This window comes from Rhinoderma darwinii, chromosome 2 (genome assembly GCF_050947455.1).
Source record: "Rhinoderma darwinii isolate aRhiDar2 chromosome 2, aRhiDar2.hap1, whole genome shotgun sequence".
Classification (NCBI taxonomy): Eukaryota; Metazoa; Chordata; class Amphibia; order Anura; family Rhinodermatidae; genus Rhinoderma; species Rhinoderma darwinii.
In genome coordinates, this window is record NC_134688.1 from 199,694,157 (window position 1) to 199,717,623 (window position 23,467).

The following is a 23,467-nucleotide window of genomic DNA, read 5'->3' on the forward strand; positions in this document are numbered from 1 at the left end:
ATTTTCCTGTGGACCGGAAGTCGCGGCCGGACAGTAATATTACTACTTCCGGTCGCGGCTTCCGGATTTGTGCACTTGGACCAGCGGCAGCAAACGGAGCGGACGGGCCGGAGGGAGCCGCGGCGGCAGGAGCAGGTAAGAGATTTCAATGTATGTTCGTGTTTGTGTGTGTTTACTGCTGTATGTAAACCTACTACACTGTGTGTTAGCTCAAAAAATGGCGACACACAGTGTAGGAGGTTACACCGTTCAAACCCCTCGTTTATCCCGGCACTAGCCAGGATAAAGGAGGGGGGGATGCTGAGAGCTCACTAGAGCGAGGGCTTTTTACCCAATTTTGCAAAGCTGCAATTTTGGGGATAGCTCCATCTAGTGACCAAAAATGGGTAGTATTATAAATTAGAATTAATTTATAATATTTCCTGACTCGTGAAAAAAATAAAAAAAATTTGAACAATGTTTAATCACCCACACACTAAATGTTTAATTTAAAAAAACAAAACATGTTTTTCTGGCAACACATTCCCTTTAAGTCTTGTTTGCTAAAGGGATCAAATACTTATTTCTCTGTGCACAATGCAAATAAATATATATAATTTTGACAATGTGATTTTCTTTTTTTTGTTTTATATAATCTATCTCTCACTGGTAAAATTAACCTAGCCTAAAAATTCTAGACTGTTCATGTCTTTGACAGTAGGCAAACGTACAAAATCAGCAAGGGATCAAATACTTATTTCCTTCACTGTATGTACATGTCCTTTCTGAGACATCTTTATTAGTGACAATATGCAATAACTTTGTTAACAACAAGGACACTGGTGGGTTTTCTTTTTTGTTTTCTTACAATGGCTAAACATATGCTCTGCTCAGGCAGCTATTGGTAGAAAATTAAATGGCATCCATCTAAGGGCTTGTCCACATGTAACGACATTTTCTGCAGCATTTCCGTTAAAACTAGCAGAAATTCCACTGCGGAAAAACCGCACCATTTTGCTGCGTTTTTTTCAACGCTGGGAGATGGTGACATCTACTCTTAAAAACGCAGCAATTCAGTTCACTTTTCGTAGTAGGAATGGACATGCTGCAGTACGAAAAATACGCACCACAGGAGAATTTCTGATCGGAAATTGTACGCACCATGTGGATGAGATTTGTTAAATCTCACCCGCTTTGCAGCTACTGTATTCTGCTGCGTATTTGCCGTCCGCAATTGTAGACAGAAAATACGCAGCAATTCCATTGCCTGTGGACAAGCCCTAAATGTTCGGCACTTGAGTGTTTCAATAAGTCCCAGATAGAGGCACATCCAATCACGGTGTTACATCCGGATACATCTTGGGAGGTAATTATGATTTTAGTAACTTGATGCACCCGGTAGATGGTCATACCATGGATCGCTGTCTTATATGCTTGTTTACAGTGTTTTTAATTGTCTCTTGGTTGTGATAAAGATACTAATTTATTCTAAATCATTGGCTGTGCATGCATATTTCTTTTGCTCTGCTCGTGTGTTAGTTTGGGTATAACGTTATAGACAACATTTATACATACGGTGTGTGCTCATCCATCCTGTTGTTTGTCTTCAATAATTTTAGGCCCAATGAAATAACGTAATACATAACAGTGTGCAGTGCAGCTGTTAGTTGGTTAGCTATGCCAGGAATGCTGCAAGAGTCATGAGAGTGCAAAGGTCACATCCATAAATCACTTTAGTCAATGGAACACGCTATCAGGACTAATGCAGATATTAGTAATATCAGTGTTAACAATGACCATGTATAGGTTATTTTTCGTTTAATTTCAGCTGATTTGGAATAGATATGTTTTCTAACGGGGTCAATTCATGATGAGTAAAATATCAGACCAATTTATTGGGCTCAGCAGCATGTCACTACTATTGCCTAGACAAGTGATTTATACATAGGACCGGTGGATATATGGTTTATGAATATTACAAAGAAGTCGAGGTCCGGACATTCATCTAACAGTATGCAGCTGTTCCCTCTTGTACAAGATGTTAACATGCAAGTAAAGGAAGCTATCTGAAAGATAGACATCAAAGAACAATAAACAACCCCAAGCATAAAGCAAAAAAAGTAGGAAAACAGTACAAAAAATGATCTAGTTAGTGCCGAGTGTGTGTACCACAGGACCTTGTCCGGCTGGAGTACAACAAGCGGCACTGTGTGAGGCTGCAGGGTTAATTCAGGCTGGTTAAGAGTAAACAGGATATAGAACCCATAAACTTGTCCTGAGAATTTCATTTCACTGCCCTGTGAAAATGCTTGGGAAGCACATTTTTTGAAAAAACCCTTAAACCTACTTCCTATAGCAACGCACTGCAGTTTAAATCATTTCCTGGAAGAAAAAATTGGCATAATTTTTTTTTCTCAACACAACGTAACATACATTGAAGGAAAAAGATAGAATTTCAAGAATAAAATGTACAATAACTTAACATATGAAACAGAATTATGACTGAAGGCTCACGGATTCCTCATATTTGACAGGAAAAATACTACTGCATACAGCACTATTCTTGCCGTCAAAACGATAGACACCACAGTGGAACACGAGACCCCATTATAAATCAATAATCTGGCACCTAGGGTAATCATAGTACGACAAATCTGGCACTGCGTACCCGCTTCCGTTATTAATGGGAATTAGGATGCACGGGTGAACAGAGCCAAAGGTGCTTTTCAAATTGGTGCCATGAAAGATATGATGGATCCATCATGATTAGCTTAATGGATCTGTCATGATACGTTAGGCTACTTTTTTTTTCCTCCATTAATGGGTCTATCAGCTTTCCATTAGGCATCAGTTTCTTTTCCCGGAAACGGGTCCGTAGAAAAATGACTGCATGGCAGATTGTGCAGCCATACCAATCAATATTTTTACCATTTCTGCCTTCTCAACGATCTATACACAGCGCTCATATGCGATCACGTGATCGCCAGGTGACAGATCAAATAACCATGCTGCTGGGTGACCGTTGTCACTTGTCAGGGCTGTTTTCCACTGTAACTGGAGCTGCTACGGTAGCTTCAGTTATAGGGTAAATATGTAAAAAAAAACAAAAAACAATAAAATAATCAAACATCATAAAAAAGTAAAATATAAAAAATCAGAATAGAAAAACAAATAGTAAAATGCTTACCAATCATATATGAAGCCCTGCTTTCAGCGCAGTGAAATATATATTTTTAAAAAAGTCTCACAATGGCAGAATTTTTTTACATTTCTTTATATTTTAGGGGTTTTATTTTACTTGATTATAAAACAAAAAAATTGTTTAAAGAGACTCTGTCACCACATTATAAGTGCCCTATCTCCTATATAAGGAGATCGGCGCTATAATGTAGGTGACAGTAATTGAAACCACTTTATGAGCGATTTTTTGCTTTATGCTAATGAGTTTCTTAATGCACAAGTGGGTGTGTTTTACATTAGACCAAGTGGGCGTTGTACAAAGGAGTTGTACAGAGGAGCCCTCAGTAGTTATTATTATACTGTAAGGGAGGGGGTCAGAGCATATGACTGACTGCCGAGAGCTCTATGGGGGGGATAATTCCCCCCCCCCCCCACAGAGCCATCAGAGTCGGACACTCAGAACCCCCATGTAGTATAATTTCCCCCATAGCATCCTCAGTAGTTATTATAATGCAAGGGGCCGGGGGGGGGGGGTCTGACTGCTTCAAATTGTAACGCCTTTCCTGTAAAGTGTAACTAAACTTTTAGAAAAACTTTTGACACATCACATTGACATGTCAGAAGTTTTGATCGGTGGGGGTCCGAGCACTGGGACCCCCACTGATCGCTAGAATGAAGCGTCAGACGTGCTCGGGTGAGCGCTGTGCACCTTAGTTTCTAATTGGCTTTTCTCGGATCGGTGTATGGGCTCAAAAGACTCACAGCGCTCACCCATGCACTTCTGCCTCTTCGTTTTAGCGATCAGTGGGGGTCCCAGTGCTCGGACGTCCACTGGCCAAAACAAAAGTTTTTAAAAATGTAGTTACACTTTAAGGCCTCATGCACACGACCGTAAAAACTCCCGTTATTACGGGTCGTAATTACGACCCGTAATAACGGGCTCATAGACTTCTATTGGCCACGGGTACCTTCCCGTTTTCTTACGGGAAGGTGCCCGTGCCGTTGAAAAAGATAGAACATGTCCTATTTCAGGCCGTAATAACGGCACGGACAGTCCATAGAAGTCTATGGAGCTCCCGTAATGACGGGTGGCTACATGTGTGCACCCGTCATTACGGCAGCGTTGCTAAGCGACGTCAGTAAATAGTCACTGTCCAGGGAGCTGAAAGAGTTAACTGATCGGCAGTAACTCTTTCAGCACCCTGGACAGTGACTACCGATCAGAATAAAGAGCAACTTGTAAAAAATAAAAATAAAAGACGTTCATACTTACCGAGAACTTCCTGCTTCCTCCAGTCCGGTCTCCCGGCCGTTGCCTTGGTGACGCGTCCCTCTCGACATCCGGCCCGACGTCCTGGATGACGTTTCAGCCCATGTGACCGCTGCAGCTAATCACAGGTCAATCACAGGCTGCAGCGGTCACATGGACTGCCGCGTCATCCAGGGATGTCGGGCTGGATGTGAAGAGAGGGACGCGTCACCAAGACAACGGCCGGGTAAGTATGAATTTCTTTAACTTTTATTACAGAAAGGGCTGTCCCTTCTCTATATCCTGCACTGATAGAGTGAAGGGGCTGCCGATTAGTGCAGTGCTATTTTGCCGCCAAAAACGTGCCCGTAAATACGGGTGGAATACGGGTGACACCGGACCCATATTTACGGGCACGGGTCCGTAAATACTGGTGCAAAACTAGTCGAATACGTGTGACACCGGACCCGTATTTACGCCAGTATTTACGGGTGGGAAAAAATACGGTCGTGTGCATGAGGCCTAAAAGAAAGGTGTTATCATTTTTATTAGAGGAGTCCCTGAGTTAGCTTTTTCTGGCGCACAGGACCTCCCAGATGGGCCAGAATTATGTATTAATATTTTTGGCACATCTCTAGGTCTAGTTTCTATTGCGGCACAGGGGAGAAGACTCTTGTGGGTGAGTATAAGTTTTTTTTTTTTTTCTTATTGCAAATTTTTGTTTTGCAGGTTCCACTGGACCGTTTGGACTACGTCGATGATTTAGGTTGCAAAGGGCTAACTAATCTAATAGACGCTATAATGGTAATAACTATAGTGTATTTTTTTTTCAAAAACATTTATTATTTGCAAAATGATGTGCATTTTTTTAAAAATATGCTAATTTGGCTAGACTTGCCAAATGGGAGGTTACGCTTTCTTTTCACTCTGGGCGGTGTAATGTTTTCTGTATGCTGTTCAATCAGCGTCATAAAGTTCTCTTCTTCTCAGGCCAGCAACACAGCCTGATCATATAGTATACAGCTTCTATTCCTGACTGTGTTTTCAACTGGTGATACCTCTAGTTGTTTCACAGCTAGAACTGCGATCTTTCATATGCCACCAGAACGACTGCTCTAGGTGGTCCAGAGCCCGAGATATGACTATTTTAATTGATCCCCCTTCCCTCCAGCCGCAGTCTCTCACACTGTGTGAAGCAGCTTCATGCTGATAGGGCAGCGTCAGAGGCTGAGGTAGCTCCACCTCAGTAGAATCGCTGGTGTTGACACCCACTTGTCACTTGTCTAGTATAGGCTAATTTGCATATTTAGAAAAACGCTCATAACTTTTAAAATAATAAAACGTTTTGGGACACAAATTTCACTAGCAATATCCATGTGGCAGTGCCTATTAGATTAGCTAGGAGATTGGGCATTACTAAACAAGTGACAGATCCTTATTAACCCCTTAATGGCCGCCGATTCGCCTTTTCACGGCGGTCATTAGTGGGCTTTATTCTGATGCAATAGCCGTTTCACGGCGCTGCATCAGGATAAATAAACAGAGCAGAGAGCCGTTAAATCTCCCTGCTCTCAGCTGCCAGAGGTAGCTGAGGGCTGGGGGCGCCCAGCTCGAACGTGTGAGATCGATATTAGTATCGATCTCACCCGTTTAACCCCTCAGATGCGGCGCTAAATAGCGTGTGCCGCATCTGAGTGGTTTTGGAGAGAGGGAGGGAGGGAGCTCCCTCTCATCCCACTGACACCCGGCGATGAGATCGCCGAGGGTCTGTGTCTTCTATGGCAGCCGGGGGCCTAATAAAGGCCCCCAGGTCTGCCTGTAGTGAATGCCTGCTAAGTCATGCCAGAGGCATGGCCTAGCAGATGCCTGTCCGTTTTAAATGGACAGGCCGTAATACACTGCAATACAAAAGTATTGCAGTGTAGTATAAAAGCGATCGGATGATCGCATATTAAAGTCCCCTAGTAGGACAAGTTAAAAAAAAGTTGAATAAAGTTAATAAAAAAAAATAAAAATGAAAAACCCACTTTTCCCCCTTACAAAATGCTTTACTATTAGAAAAAACAAAATAAAGGAAAAAATGCAAACAAATTTAGTATCGCCGCGTCCGTAACGACCCCGACTATAAAGCTATTACATCATTTAACCCGCACGGTGAACGCCGTAAAAAATAAAATAAAAAACATGGAAAAATTGCTGTTTTCTGTGAATCCTGACTTAAAAAAAAAGTGATAAAAAGTGATCAAAAAGTCGCATCTACTCCAAAATGGTACCAATAAAAACTAAAAATCGTCCTGCAAAAGACAAACATGCCCTTATACAGCTATGTCGACGCAAAAATAAAAATGTTATAGCTCTTCGAATGTGACGATGGAAAACGTAAAAAATGGCTTGGTCATTAGGGCCCAGAATGCAAGCAGGGGGAAAAGGTTAAGGGAGGGCAGATCACACACGCTTTCAGTAGAGTGAAGATAGGGAGGAAAGCAGAGCGGGAAGGAGAGGAAAATCACACACTTCTCAGCATCAGTGTCTGTATCAGTACAAGGGAGAAAATATCACTCATGGGCTATATTAGAAGGGAAAGCAGTACAGGAATGTATCTGTGCTTATACATGAGAGCTGATGAAGGCAGCATCCTGGATTCATAGAACTCAACACCAGCATATAATACTGGGAGGACAGTCCCACAGGAGAAAAGTTTGAAGCTAAAAACAAGTTACAAACTGAATATCACGTTGTCTAAAAATGAATGAAGGAATGGAGATTACAGCCTGAAACGTTGGGTAACTGTTTTTAGCCCCTGATCACCACTAACATAGATAAAAATCTTTTTTACCATGTCAAAGGTGTTCATAGTCTTTTACGAAATCCTTGTCATCAAAGAGATACACATTAATTATAGACATCTAAAAGATATCGATAAAGAGCTAAAACAGTTCTGAGGGCTGCACAATACTTCAGCCTACTAACTAAGCCAGGCATTAGGGAATCCCACACTATCTCTCTGCTCTCAGCCAAACAGTATTGTAGTAAGATCCCTATAGACAATACTGACTGGCTGACAGCATGGTGATAGGCAGGCACACCTGCATGCACTACCTATTCAACTGTGGTTCCCAGGATTGCATAGACGGCACATTTAAATGAGGACCTGTCACCCCTCCAGACCTTTCTATTTTAATAAATACTTGTATTCACCATTAAATAATAATTCTAGAACATATTTTCTTAGAACTCTGAATTTAGCCACTCCTTTGTTAATCCTCCTAGAAATGTATTAAGAAATGGATAAATTGGTGTTACCATTCTCTTTAGCAAAGGCCTGTGTCCCTAAACACTCTCAGGCCCCGTGCACGGTCCGTAAATACGGGCACGGACGGCTGCGGATAGTCACCCGCATTTGTGGGCCGTACTCCCATTATAAAGTATAGAAGCAGTCTGTAAAATAAAAAAATAGGACACGTCCTATTTTTTGTGCGAATCCTTTCTACGGCCTGGAAACCTTCCCGTAAATATACGGGAAGGTGCCCGTGGGCCATAGAAATAAATGGATCTGTATTCTGATCCGTAATTGCAGATCAAAATTACAGTCGTGTGCACGAGGCCTCACTCTGTAAACAATGATCTGATACTGTCATAAGTGGTAACGCCCAGTTGTCAATTTATTCATAAATTTCTAGGAGGAATAACATAGGAACGGCACAACGAAAAGTTCTAAGAAAAGATACTCAAGAATTGTTATTCCACGTGAAATACAATTATTTACAAAAACAGACACATCAGGAGAGGTGACAGGTCCTATTTAAGCTGACCACACAAATAAGATAGTTATAAACCGCCCCAGCCGAGCATGCATGTTACTTTTGATGGGGAAAGGGAGGCAAGCTGTTGCAGCCTACAATTCCCATCATGCCCCTGACGATGTGACGCCGGACGGGTCGGAGTCATCTGTCACTCTGTATCATCAACACGCTCTGCAAGGGATGGTGCCGCAGATAGAGTGTATATTGAAGTGATCTGGAACACGAACACACTGCAGATACTAACTGGTTTAGATAGGAAAGAATGCTCTAGACTGGTGGACAGAAGTCAAAAGGATGACTGGAGGGTAAGGGTATGTGCACACACACTAATTACGTCCGTAATTGACGGACGTATTTCGGCCGCAAGTAGTGGACCGAACTCAGTGCAGGGAGCCGGGCTCCTAGCATTATACTTATGTACGATGCTAGGAGTCCCTGCCTCTCCGTGGAACTACTGTCCCGTACTGAAAACATGATTACAGTATGGGACAGTTGTCCTGCAGAGAGGCAGGGACTCCCAGCATCGTACATAACTATGATGCTAGGAGCCCGGCTCCCTGCACTGTGTTCGGTCCGGTACTTGCGGCCGAAATACGTCCGTAAATTACGGACGTAATTAGTGTGTGTGCACATACCCTAAAAGTGATGAAAGTAACTAATCTGTGAGTAAACAATTCTTCAAGACATTTTTGGTGAGTTATAACTAGATTACCAATTCTTTTTAATCTGTACAGAATCTGGGATCTAAAAACCACATGATGATAATAGCTGGACAATCACAATCGGCACCAGAGATTATAAAAGAGACAACGTGAGGCAGAAGACCACAAATGGGGTCTATTGGGCTTATGAGCTCTGAAATCAATATTACAAGAGGCCAAGCAAGTACGGAATAACTAAATGATAAATGTTATTTCTATAGCATGCTTGCCAGAAAAAGTTTACATTGTATTTATACCAGTCAAATGAAAGAGTAATGTCTTGATTCATATAAAGTAGTTTGATTAAAAAATTAGGCCATTTTTTTTTACATACAGGTAATGCGTGCTACACGAGATGATAAGAAAGGAGATCCCACTAATTTGCCATGTAAATACATGAGACAAGTTTATGGCCTGAATCTGACTGCAATAGGATTTATTATCCTTCCCAGAATAGGAATAATGAGTAGTGTTCTCGGGGTACTCACATGATGTCTGTTTCTTAGATTAAGTCTTGCTTCCTTAGCCAGCGCCTACATTTAATTTATTAAACCATTAGTAGCGGTCGGGTATGTAAATAAAATGAACGATATAGTTTATTATGCCAGGAAAGATTTCATGACTGATGTGTAATCATTCGGTGAAACAGTTCAGCATTATTGATCATCAAAACACAAGACATATTCAATAAAGGACCACTAAATGCTGAACACAAGCTGCCTAAGGCCTTATGCACACGGCCGTACCCATAATCACGGTACGTGATTATAGGCACAGCCGGCCGTGGACAGCCACCCGCATTTTCGGCCCTTGCTCCCATGTAAAGTATGGGAGCACGGTCCGTAAAAAGCAAAACATTATCTTTTGCAGAGGCTTTGTACAGCCCGCACACCTTCCCGCAAATATACAGGAAGGTGTCCGTAGTCAATAGAAATGGATGGGTCCGTAATTGCAGACCGTAATTACGGTCCGCAATTAAGGACTAAATTTACGGTCGTGTGCATGGGGTGTTATACAGAACAGATACCAAGAAAATGTACAGGGTGAGATGAGGGGGAATGCAGGAGCTCTGGAGGATTTCAGATATTCATAATAAAGTTATAATTGTGAGCCAGCTGCTGTAGGAAATGACACGTAAATACAAAGCATGAACATTGAATGTAAAACATGGACAGGGCTATAAATTTGTAGCTATGTCTGAATATTGACTGCAGTGCTACTAAGGCCCTGTTCACATCTGTGTTCAGCATTCCATTGTTGTACTCAGTCAGAGGAGCAAAACAAGGAAAACGCCGTTGTACAACGAAGACAACCAGGGCCAGACGGAACCCATTGACTTTAATGGGTTCCGTTGGGGTGTCTGTGGATGTACCGGAAGCAATAGCAGAGCAAGTTGTACCGCAAAAAATAAGCCCTCGTGCAGCTACATCGGCAAAAGAAAAACGTTACGGTTCTTAGAATATGGCGACACAAAAACAAATACTTTCTTAACAAAGTGTTATGTGCAATAGTAGTAAAACATAAAAAGACTAGATACATTTGGTATCACCATAATTGTAACAACCCCCAGAATAAAGTTATTATGTTGTTTTTAAAACACAGTAAACGGTGTAAACTTAACCCCTTAGTGACCACCAATACACCTTTTCACGTTCGTCACTAAGGGGCCTTAGGCTAGGCTGACGCCTTTTCACGTGAGCCTAGTCTAAGTCCTGCACGGGTCTCCCGTGCAGGCTGGAGCCGGGGCTCCGCTGTCTGATGTTAAATGCCGCCGTCAATAGCGACCGCGGCATTTAACATTTAACTTTGTTTACAGAGGGAGTGAGCTCCCTCTGTCACCCATCGGCGGCCCGCAAATGCAATCGCGGGTCTCCGATGGGTTGTCATGGCAGCCGGGGGCTTGATAAAAGCCCCCAGGTCTGCCCTGGACATATGCCTGTTAGGACGCGCCGGAGGCGCGTCCTAACAGATTGCCTGTCAGATTTACACTGACAGGCAATAATGCTCTAGTATACGAAGTATACCAAAGCATTATAGCAGCGATCTGAAGATCACACAGTAAAGTCCCCTAGTGGGACTAGTGAAATAAATAATAAATGTGAAATAAAGATTAATAATAAAAATTACAGTAAAAAAATAAATAAAACAATTTTTTTCCAAAAAAGTGGTTTTATTTAGTAAAAGTGTAAAAAAAAAGTACACATATGTGGTATCGCCGCGACCGTAATGACTCCATTAATAAAGTTAATATGTAATTTAAACCGCAAGGTGAACACCGTAAAAAAAAAACGCAAAAAACAATGGCGAAATTGCAATTTTTTTCCATTGCCCCCCAAAAAAGTCATAATAAAAATGAATCAATAAGTGCCATGCACCCCAAAACAGTACCAATCAAAACTATGTCTCGTCCCGCAGAAAACAAGCCCAAAAAATCACTATTGATGGAAAAATAAAAAAGTTACGGCTCTTGGAAAGCGACGATGCAAAAACAAATAATTTTAGTTCAAAAGTGTTTTTATTGTGCAAAAGTCGTAAAACATAAAAAACCTCTAGATACGTGGTATCGCCGTAATCGTAACGACCCATAGAATAAAGGTAACATGTTATTTACGTCGCACATTGAACGGCGTCAATTTAAAAACGCATAGAACAATGGCGGAATTTCAGTTTTTTTTATAATCCCCACAAAAAAAGTAAATAAAAGTTAATAAAAAAATTATATGTACCTAAAAATGGTGCTATTAAAAAGTACAACTAATCCCGCAAAAAACAAGTCCTCATACAGCTATGTAGACGAAAAAATAAAAAAGTTATAGCTCTTTGAATGCGACTATAGAAAAACGAATAAAATAGCTTGGTCATTAAGGCCTAAAATGGGCTGGTCACTAAGGGGTTAAGACACAAAAAAGACTCGCAAAATGTCAGGTTTTTTCATTACCCGCCCAAAAAAATTAATAAAAGTTAAATAAATTACGTGTACCCCAAAATGTTATCATTAGAAAACTCAAACCGCAACTCATTCTGCAAAAAACAAGCTCTCACATGGCTTTGTCTACAGAAAAAGAAAAAGTTAGAGTTTTTAAAAAGCGATGATCGAAAAATTGAAAAACAAAAAAGCCCAAAATAGGCTGGACACGAACGGGATTAAAATATATTATCCAGTATTTCTAACCGGGATAGTGGTTTTTAATCTAACTTTAGCCATTTTTTTGTATATTTTTCTTTTTTTTTTTCTATCTGTTTCTTTTTTCTTTATTTTCCCATTGATAAAATCTGAATACTAGAGTAATTTTTTCTATAATTCATTTGCATTTGTGCCGCTCTTTAGTCAGGCATCAGCAGCTTGCTTGAGTTCCACTCCGGCATTCCATCAAGATCTGATTCACAACTGAGCCCTACAACAGACAGCTGCGCCAGCAACAGGTGCAGGGTGAGGGTCTAATATTGCTCCACTAGGAAACACGAACAGAGTACTACATAGATCGAATGTGGGCTCCAAGACTTCATATTTTCCATGACATGTTATTCCACTCTCAAAATATAATAATCTACAAATGACAGAATTGAAGGTGTGGAAAATGTAATCCATGTAAAGTACTCCCTAGCATTCCCTGATGTTCAGTCTGGAGGGGTTTTCCTACTAAAAAAGAACTGATGGTGCATTGATTAGACATGACTAAAAAGTAAGAGTCCATCTGCTGGGACCCCCGCTTGATGTCAAGAACAAAGAAGCCATGGGAATCAACCATTTGGTTTTTCTCTAAAATGACGGCACTTCTAACCCACTGCTGCGTTGGAAGTTGCTGTGTTGCAAATCTGACAGCGCTGGGTCGAGAGTGGCGGTGTTTCACTCTATGTGTCATATTTGCAGACTATAGACTGTTGTAAACCTCTTTCTTATCTTACTCAGTCTCCGGCTGCCCAGCTTGATTCCCAGCAATTCCTACTTATGCTGGGAATATTTTCCTATATTTGATGAACAACCAAACCAGAGGTACCCGTTCACAATATTATTTTGATAACATGATTAGGGGAACACTTTATGGTAGCTGTGATGAAGTATAAAGCCAACCATGGATATGTCAATGTGACTGCTCAACAAGGGGTCAGATGTTAACCGGTTGATTGTCCCCTCCACAAACGCCAAAGAACATTAAAGATAACTGTGCAGATAATTGGGAAGATTGTCATTAGTCATATACTAAATTTATTTCGGTCATGCTCGATCATGGGAGTTGTCTGAGGACATACATAGTGAAATATCTTAACAAATGGTCCGAATCTCTGTAATTATTGTATATGTGCCAGATATAAATTCTTTAGAGCTGAACACAGTTTACTCGTAGTGAAACAATAGAAATTTTATCCCCCATTAATTTTCTCTCCTTATTTTCGAAACCTTATTAGAATAAGATGAATATTGGTTTTACATCTCAAATTACCAAGATACAGAAATAAATCTACTAATTACTTTGGCATACACTATTTATAAAAAAAACATGGCAGCAACAGAATTTCATGGCAAAGTATTTTATTTATTTTTTTTCTTAAAAATGCCTACCTTACGGGCTTATCTCCAGGCCCCATATCTTGAAATCCCATTTCCTCCAGCTTGCAGTGGCGATATAGTTCATAATGCTTGCTATGAGTCTGTTCCCTCAAATCCTCCATATTAGTGCAAATCAACATTTCACGCAACTTTATAAAATCACAGTGGTTCTCGTTTTCCACTAGTAAGGAAATGGCAGACAAAATAATCAGCAACACAATTTCAAAAACAAACTTTAAAAATCTCCTCTTTAGAAGCAAAATAATCTTAATATATAAGTATGCTAACCTATTGAGATAGGTGTATTATAGTCCTGTGTGAGACCGATATTTAGCTACCAAAGGCAATGCAAGAGAACCTTTCTCAAAAAAGAAAAACTTTAGGAAATGTTTCTGTATAGCAGAGTTTGCATTCACATTTTGGCTTTTCTACCCTACGAGAGAGGTTAATATATAATTCTATGACTATTTTAAAATCCAGCACCTACTGCTCCCATTCATGCTAGATTTTAGGACATTTACTTTACGATAATGTCCACAGACATCTCCATGAAAGGGCTTGTCTGGTTTGGACAAGCACTTTTTAGTGTAAATGAATTAACTTTGTAATATCCTTTTTTTAATTTTTTTTAAAACCCTCACGGATCGCAGGTTTTCAGTCCACGTCGCATGGACACGGAAGTTCGGAGCAGCAGTTCTTGTGGTGACACCCGACACAGGCTCCGTGGGGAAGAAGCTCCCCCCTCCGTTTTGTGTGTCGATGACGCAGATGAAGGGGCTGGATGCCTGGCTCAATTAATCAGCTAAGCCAGCGCCTCCTCCGTCACAGAGCCAGAGACCCAGAAGGGGGCAGCCTTAGCTGATGAATATCCATGATGTTCCTCTGACCAAGGAAGTGTAGGACCCGGAAGATGCATGCAAGTGCCCTCTGGCTTCTTCCAATTCCTGATTAGATCAGTGTAGGGAAGAGAGACTGAAGCTTCAATTAAAATGCAGTTAAAAAATGCAGTATCATATGCGGTAACGCCGCCAGGCACGGAGGAAGAAGAACGATTTCTTAGAGGTATTTTTCAACGGTACTCTTTAATAGAACGACAACGCGTTTCTGGACAGAACCGGTCCCTTCGTCAGGTGTGCATTTCGCTTCATTTTAAATCTTATACACGAGATTTGTGAGGGATCAGCACAGAATTAGCATTAATATGTTTTAACAAATATTTGGCGTATAGTACCAATAATCTCTCAGGTGTACTTACTATAATAAGCAGGTCTGCATCATTTTTATTTTTATCACCACCACTCATTTTAAACTTGGAATAATTATCCTTATGAGAATATATGTGCATGGAAAACCAATGCAAAAGAAAACATAGTATCCTTACGAGATATTATGATCAAACAGTTGAATATAATAATAACAATTGTATACTGGTGAATGCCTAAAGATATGGATGACATATACTGTTTATTCAAACATCTGTACAAACTGAAATGTATCATGCCGTATAGGGCTTCTCTCCGTATCAATCTGTGCAATTTTAAATGTGAAACACAACTACTCTATACTGGGTTTTCCCGTTTTTTTCACTGCAAATGTAAGCACGTTGCACGTGCAAACAGCGTTACAGACCTGACGAAGGGACCGGTTCTGTCCAGAAACGCGTTGTGGTTCTGTTAAAGAGTACCATTGAAAAATACCTCTGAGAAATCGTTCTTCTTCCTCCGTGCCTGGCGCCGTTACCGCATATGATACTGCATTTTTTCACTCATCTTTTCATTACACGTTTGTCCCCGGTAAGAAGGATTTATCCACTGAGGGACTACAGTGGGTGGCAGCCGGCAAAGACATCGTCTATTTCACAAATGGTCTCGGAGGAGCGCCGCTGATTTCTCACCTATTTTCTCTATTGTGCATTCTCTGAAAGCTAGATATTTTTCAAAGACTGACACTTTGTAATAAACACTTTTTCTCAGTGCAGTCACTGGTTGTGCTGTAAGGTTGTCGGTGTTTGTTAATACATGTTTATCCATACAACATAACCTACAGGCCCGAAGGCCCGCAGTAGGGGTAAGTTTATGTAAGAAAATACATATCCATAGAGCGTGGACCCTGAAGTGGCCACCAGACGTGGTTGAAGAAGCCCATGCTGCTTTTGTGGCGCAATCCTATGTAGAGTTGTGTATCATGTGATTGCCCTACAATAAATCTTCGATTGAATTTCACATGAAAACTGACATATTAACATATGTTGAAGCACTTTCTGCAATTTACTTGCATGCCAATCTGTCCCAGGTATAGCTAGTTTCACAGCAGCACAAGTCGTTTCCTCTCTTTGCCACATATTTTTGTCTAAAAAATATTTTGAGACTTAAACTTGATGTCACCCAAACTGGTAGAAAAGTGGGGCAACATGAACCTAGCCTTTATTTAGTAACTTCCAAACCTGAAGAAGATGTATTTCATTACCTTGCACAATACCCCATGGATACTGCCGAGCCTTTACCATTTTGTTTCCAATCTTCATTTCCTCCATACTCCCCACTACTGCAAAAGGAAGCTGTGTCTGAAGTAAGCAAAAATATCTATAAATAAATATTAACTTTTATAAATATATATACTGTATATACATATATAAAGTGGTACCAAGCCATACATCTAGTCTACTCTGCATCTTACAATGTTTAATAACAGCGACTGCATATGTTTGCCAAAGACAAGATGCAGAAAAAAAGCTCAGACCAAAATAATCAGCACAAAACATAGATAATGGATACTTAGACTTGTATTTTTAATAAACTGTAAGTCCCAATGCACAGGTTGTGTCTTACGTGCGGTTTTGCCGCGCATATTCGTGTGTGGCAAAACCGCCGCATAATACAGTACCAGCAAAGTCTATGAGATTCCAGGTAATCTCATATCCATGCTGCAGTATTTTTCGGGACATAAATTGACCAGCGGTGCGTATTTTCAAAACCGCAGCATGTCAATTTATCTCACGATTCCGCTTGCGAATTCTTTCCCTATAGTTCTAAATAAATACGTAGCAAATCCCACAGCATGAAAACGCAGCTATTTACGCAGCAAAACGTACAAACCTCACGGAAAAACACATAAAAAAAAACACACCTTCAGATGCGTTTTTTTCCTGCGAAGTTTCTTATGGTTTTGCTGCGTATTTTCCGCAGTAAAATACATGACGTGTGCATGTGGCCTAATGCCGGACACAGACGATGCTCTATATAGCACTATGAACAACAATCTAAAAGTAAAAAAAACAAACATTATTGTGTAAAGAGACAAAACTAAAGTCTTACATTCATTGAGGAGTTCAGCTTGCTAATGGTCTCATCATCAGTTGGAAACTGGTAAATCTGCACACCATTGCTGACCAATTCACTCATCAGTTTTGTTTTGAACTTCTGTAACTCAGATTTTGAGATCACATCTGCTTTAGCAATGACCGGTATGATGTTCACCTGAGAAAGAGCACATTCCACGTGTAAGATAAAAGGCAACTCATGGAAAGTTCAGTGTAAAGAATTAACCTTGCATCACAATAGCTATGGCGAACAAGTAGTACTGTATAACTTAGCTCTGTTTTGACTAATAGACGTGTGATGACCATCCAATTCTGGAACCTGCACTTCATTATTTAACTCGTAAATAGAATGTGTGGTTTACCATTATGTTATATATGTGCAGCTGAGACGCGGAGGCCAAATCGGTAGGAACCGTCAACAAAATGTTCAGCATCATAATTACGAAATTAAATTACTAAAGTATCAACATTTTAGATTGTGATAAAAAAAAGTCATTAGGAACTAGTACCTTGCTGTCCAGCTTCTTCATAGTTATGAGATCCAGAGATTTGAGGGAATGTCCAGTGGGAGCAATGAAGTAAAGACACACATGAATGCGGGTGTCATGGAATTGGTACAATAATCGTTTTATCTTCAACTCTTCTTGTAAATAGGCTTCAAACTGTGTGTCAATATAGTCAACGATGGGCATGTAGCTGGAAAAAAGAAAAAAACATTGTGTATATATCAGTAGAACAGGTTCCCTCAACAGTGCTCACTAAGGAGGCCTCTCAACTGCAAAATGGAGACCACAATCTGTAACCCAAATTCTAGCTCCTTCAGAAAGTAGGTGCTGTGTTGGAACTGAAAAGAAGGAGAATTTGCTGGACTTCTGCAAGGAGCTTACTTCACCATCTTTAAGGCCTCATACTCACGACCGTAGTACAAAACGGAGCCGTAAAAGGGCTCCAATAAAGATGGGGTCTCGGCTATACCTCTGTATGCCTCTGATTTCATACGGAGTCATATACAATTTTTTTCTTATAGATTAAGTACAAATCCAACAGAAAATAAATTGTGCCATTTTCCATCACATGTATGGACTTTTTCTCCCCTTCTAGGGCATAATAACAATTGATATTATACACCTATATATATATATATATATATATATATATATATATATATCCTGAGCATCACTAACAGAGCGTGACAAAAAAAACTCACACAACAAGACAAAATAATGTCTCAGCTGGTACCTAGTTGGCTGGATTTTGTGATGGTTTAACTTGTGGCTGTTTTTAATTTGTTTTACATTTTTGTATATATTAGCGGGGGGGGGGGGGAATTTGTCCATACGTATGCACTAATAAAGACTAACTTTTAGAGTAATGAGCCTGTAAGTGTATGGAATTTTATGAGCGGAGACATTATTTGGTCTTATTGCATAATAACTCTTGAGCCTGTATACCAGCACAATGGGGTCTTGAACTGTAAAGAGTAGGGTGTGCAGGTTGAGGCCACTGATTTGATATTTAGTTTACACTTTTAGTATTTTTAGTTAAAAGTCAATTGTGGGAAAACATCTTTAACAAGGAGGAATTGAAACAGAGTGTATCAGAAAGTGGTATACTAAAAAAGTATGCAATGATAAAGCTTTATTTACAAAAACAAGATGAGTCTTTTAAAGGGTAAGTCCACCTGCAGCCATATTTTTTTTAATTATTTTTCAAATGCATCTAAAATAACAATTTTTGCTTGATTAAAAACCTCCTACCGTTTTGTGTCTACAACTCCAATGGAAAGGTATTTGTCTCTATGGTAACAGACTGCAAACAAACCCTGTGTAGTCTGGTATTTCAGTCATACTCCCTTTCAGCTGATCCCTACTTTTTGCTAACCTATCAAGTTTGTGCTTGACTTTTCAAAATTTTCCCCATTATAAAAATACAAGGCAAGTAATCCAAAACATACCTGTCTGCTTTGTTTATCTGGTCCCCAAAGCCCACTGTATTTACAATAGTCAGCTTCAAGCGTACATTGCTCTCAAGGAGATCATAGGTTTGTGCTTTTAACTTTACGGAGGGCTCATAATGACTGGATTCATGTTCTTCAAAATTGGTATTGAACAGGGTGTTAATAAGTGTTGACTTGCCAATTCCAGTCTCCCCTAAAATAAAAACCAGATAAAGTGTTTGCCATATAAAATATAACATATTAATTAGTAGTCTTGCTTTGCATGTAAACACATCCCATAAGGAAGTGGATAAATAATAAATCTAGATGTCTGGATTGAACCACCATGTGACAGTAAGCTTATGGGTAAGGCCAGAGCTAAGGCGGAGTTCACACGTCGCAGATCTGTCACAGATTTTCATTGCATATTTTACCCTTTGCAATGCAAAACGGTGAAATGTGCATCAAATTTGCAATGCGTGAACTCAGCCTAATGGTTCTCCAGGATGTATCTTTTTTTATTTAGCCCTCTTCTAGAAGAATAAGAGCAAACGGATGCTTTTACAAAATAGACTTCGCTCCATCTGACGCCCACTGCAATGTGTTCCAGTGCTTGTAAACATTGCAGCGGCACTCAAGTCCGTAAATGGCCCATTTCCCTCACTGTCTGGGCAATATATGGGGTACAAAGAGGCTTTTCCCGCTGAAGCCGTGTCACGGCTGCAAAAGAGAAAGCCTCGGCTACCTGAAAAGCCTATGTGTGCAATTGTAAGTGTGTCTGTACATTGCACAGAAAATAAGGGAGGGGGCCCATGTACAGACTTGTACACATCTGCAATGTTTACACTGGGCACCATCGAGAGGGGATTTTTTTTAACAAACATCCTATTGCAAAGTTCTTCTTCAATAATAATGGGGCGAAGTAAAAAACATACATCCCAGAGAACACTTTCCAGCGCTCTCATCAATCAAAACTCAAATGTCCAATCAAGATGTGATATAAGGTTAATCATCTAAAATAAACCACTACCAATCCTACACAAATTGTATTTCACTAAATAAAATGAAGTGCAGGTCTTGAAAAACGGGTTGGGCCTTCAAACTTTATTGCAGGACGTGTGCCAAATCTGAATGGATGAAATCCAATGTAACCTCCACTAAGCAGGAGCAGCAGACTGGCCATAACATGTATTCTACAGAGCGGATATATTCCTGCTCATTCTGTATTCTCTGAAATCCATACTTGAAGGGTGGATAATACAACACTGACCTATCTAAAGGAAGTCTGAGCTTCGCAATGTGTAACGGATGGTGGTTGTAGTAGGGAGACAGAAAATGGGTGACCAATACACAGAGGCAGAACTAGCAGAGCTGGTATAAAAAAGGGAACATAGCATAATCTAAGGGACAATTTAAGAAAAAGGGTCAGGGCCGCAAGAGACTAACTCCACCATGTAAATGAATGTCATGAACTTTATAAATGTGTAAAGGATCTGCCAGGCACAGCTTCGGGGTTAACTCCCTTAATTAATCAGTCAGCACCTGAATCTACATCCCTGAGACTGACTCCTGCTTCCACCACTCAGGCTGGCAGGCTTAGGAGTGGGAGAGCCTATCGCAGCCTGGCCAGACTCAGCTAGCTCCCGCCCTCTGTCTATTTATACCTGCCTTTCCTGTTCCTCCTTGCTTGTTATTCTTTTTCGTGTGGTTTCCTGGCCCAGCTACAGCTCCTTCTATTTTGTTCCTGCCTCCATACAGACCCTGGCTTACTGACTACTCTTCTGCTCTTCGTTTGGTACCTCGCACACTCCTGGCTTGACTCGGCTCGTTCACCACTCTGGTTGCTCACGGTGTTGCCGTGGGCAACTGCCCCTTTCCCTTGCTTGTATGTTTGTCGTGCACTTACTGAGTGCAGGGACCGCCGCCCAGTTGTACCCCGTCGCCTAGGGCGGGTCGTTGCAAGTAGGCAGGGACAGAGTGGCGGGTAGATTAGGGCTCACTCGTCCGTTTCCCTACCCCCCGGCCATTACAAAATGTTGCTATATGGGAGAAAATCCCATTTGTCAAAATGTAATTCACATCTGCTGGTGACTGTATTTCTAAACAGTGGTGATGTTGGTTTTCTTCCCATTTGTATCAGTCATTTTACTATTATGTACTTTTAGAACAGTATTTCTTTTCTGTAGCTACCGGATTCCTTGACTTTGACTCACAAATAGTCAAGATGGGACATGGTGTTATGTTGACAAGATGGAACATCTCGTGTTTTGCACTGTCCATGTTTCATCATCGTGATGTGAAAAGACACTTGGCCAAGAAATATTTGCCTTTCACTCCACAGGTGTTTGAGACTTTTGTCCTGTTTACAAGTTGGCCATAGATCTCTAGTATGTCGATATAACCCTAGGGCTAAATTCACATGAATGTAGCCCACCTTGGATGTGGAAAAACTGCCGTTTTCCACGTCTGCAGTGGACCCGTGCGAGACACGTTATCATGGATCCTCCACAGACTAGAGTAAACGCAGTCCTATTTTTTCACACACTCCATTGAAACATCGGTTGTGTAAACATCCCCATTGAAAAACATAGGTCCGTGTGAAATGCCGTCACACGAAGTAGATTCACGTTCGTGTGAATGAGCCCTTACTATATACTGGCAGAAGAGTGGATTTAGCAATTATTGTCTCAGAATGCTCAATATCCTTTCCCTTAGTAGCTTTTACCTTCATAATGTGCCTATCTTGTAGTGCAGTAACGCAAATGCAGTTCAGTATATATATATATATATATATTAAAGAATGCAAATGCTTGTGTTGTCTGGGTAAACAGACCATAGTGGTGCCATGTTAGATCGATAAATTGATGGGTGGATGGATAGATAGATAGATAGATAGATAGATAGATAGATAGATAGATAGACAGACAGACAGATAGATAGATAGATAGATAGATAGATAGATAGATAGATAGATAGATAGATACTTTCAACTTACCTATACATAGAATATTGAAGCAAAACCCTTGATAGACTGATCTATTAACTAGCTGATCCGGTAAACTGTCAAAGCCCACATGACCAGAGAGAGGTAATGTACGAGCATTTTCACTCTGCTCAAAGAACAAATGTTTTATGGTTAAAGGAATACTATTCCAGATTAAATGTATAAAAACAATGGCCCTAATATTGAGAAATGTATGTACAAGTTATAAGCACATATTGATACATACAATATTACAAAATATTACCGGACATGCTCTAGAACCAAATTTCCACTACTGACTGTTCTGCGAGGCATAATAAACGTTTCACGTGTTTTACATTATAACTTTAAAAAAATTAAAAACATTTTACTCTAAGGGCCTGTTCAAATCAGCGTCGGCATTCCGTTCATAGGTTCCATTCAACCTTTCCGTCGGAGGAACCAATGAACGGAAATCCAAACGCAAACCATAGCTTACGTTTGCATTACCATTGATTTCAATGGTAACACTTCCGTTTGTTTCCATTACTTGAGGTTTTAATTTTTTTCACGGAAACAATAGCGTAGTCGACTACGCTATTGTTTTCGCTATAAAAGAGGAAAACTTACGGAACAGAAACTAACGGAAACCAATTGCAACGGAAGCATTACCATTGAAATCAATGGCAATGCAAATGGAAGCTATGGTTTGCGTTTGGCTTTCCGTTCATCGGTTCCTCCGACAGAGAAGGTTTGACAGAAACCATGAACGGAAGGCCGACGCTGATGTGAACACACCCTAACAAGCAGTAAACTAATAAAACTTTTTTTTTTTTCTGAATCAGACATTTCTTTATTAAAGAGGCTCTGTCACCAGATTTTGCAACCCCTATCTGCTATTGCAGCAGATAGGCGCTGCAATGTAGATTACAGTAACGTTTTTATTTTTAAAAAACAAGCATTTTTGGCCAAGTTATGGCCATTTTCGTATTTATGCAAATGAGGCTTGCAAAAGTACAACTGGGCGTGTTGAAAAGTAAAAGTACAACTGGGCGTGTATTATGTGCGTACATCGGGGCGTGTTTACTACTTTTACTAGCTGGGCTTTCTGACGAGAAGTAACATCCTCTTCTCTTCAGAACGCCCAGCTTCTGGCAGTGCAGACACAGCCGTGTTCTCGAGAGATCACGCTGTGACGTCACTCACAGGTCCTGCATCGTGTCAGACGAGCCGGCACCAGAGGCTACAGATGATTCTGCAGCAGCATCGGCGTTTGCAGGTAAATCGATGTAGCTACTTACCTGCAAACGCTGATGCTGCTGCAGAATCAACTGTAGCCTCTGGTGCCGATGTGGCCGACACGATGCAGGACCTGTGAGTGACGTCACAGATCTGCACTGCCAGAAGCTGGGCGTTGTGAAGAGAAGTGGATGATACTTCTCATCAGAACGCCCAGCTAGTAAAAGTAGTAAACACGCCCCGATGTACGCACATAATACACGCCCAGTTGTACTTTTGCAAGCCTCATTTGCATAAATACAAAAATGGCCATAACTTGGCCAAAAATGCTCGTTTTTTAAAAATAAAAACGTTACTGTAATCTACATTGCAGCGCCGATCTGCTGCAATAGCAGATAGGGGCTGCAAAATCTGGTGACAGAGCCTCTTTAAATATCAAGGATATTATACAACATGAAATTGCAGGAAAATATGATACAGATATGCCATAATACTAACAAACAGCCCCCTGTGTACGACCACAATCTTATACATTCCTCTCCATCAGTGG

General features: G+C 40.6%; 1 protein-coding gene and 1 long non-coding RNA gene across 4 annotated transcripts in view; one reads left to right on the plus strand and one right to left on the minus strand.

Annotated features, from left to right (window-relative positions):
• The window catches only part of LOC142742697 (uncharacterized), a 46,028-nt gene extending 31,563 nt beyond the window's left edge, over positions 1-14,465 (plus strand). The window contains exons 3-5 of one of the 3 annotated variants that reach the window (XR_012881430.1): positions 5,138-5,212; positions 8,946-9,096; positions 14,112-14,465. This is a non-coding gene — a long non-coding RNA (uncharacterized LOC142742697). Of the gene's footprint in view, positions 1-5,137; positions 5,213-8,945; positions 9,177-14,111 lie in introns of those variants that run through there. The other 2 variants (XR_012881428.1, XR_012881429.1) reach the window with 2 other exon arrangements.
• The window catches only part of LOC142742694 (septin-10-like), a 73,733-nt gene that overhangs the window by 20,911 nt on the left and 29,355 nt on the right, over positions 1-23,467 (minus strand). Inside the window, exons 3-8 of the mRNA XM_075852710.1 lie at positions 21,712-21,826; positions 18,735-18,930; positions 17,290-17,476; positions 16,776-16,937; positions 15,928-16,024; positions 13,474-13,642 (exon numbers count right to left, since the gene is read on the minus strand). Coding sequence (XP_075708825.1) covers positions 13,474-13,642; positions 15,928-16,024; positions 16,776-16,937; positions 17,290-17,476; positions 18,735-18,930; positions 21,712-21,826 — 926 coding nt within the window. The remainder of the gene's footprint in view (positions 1-13,473; positions 13,643-15,927; positions 16,025-16,775; positions 16,938-17,289; positions 17,477-18,734; positions 18,931-21,711; positions 21,827-23,467) is intronic.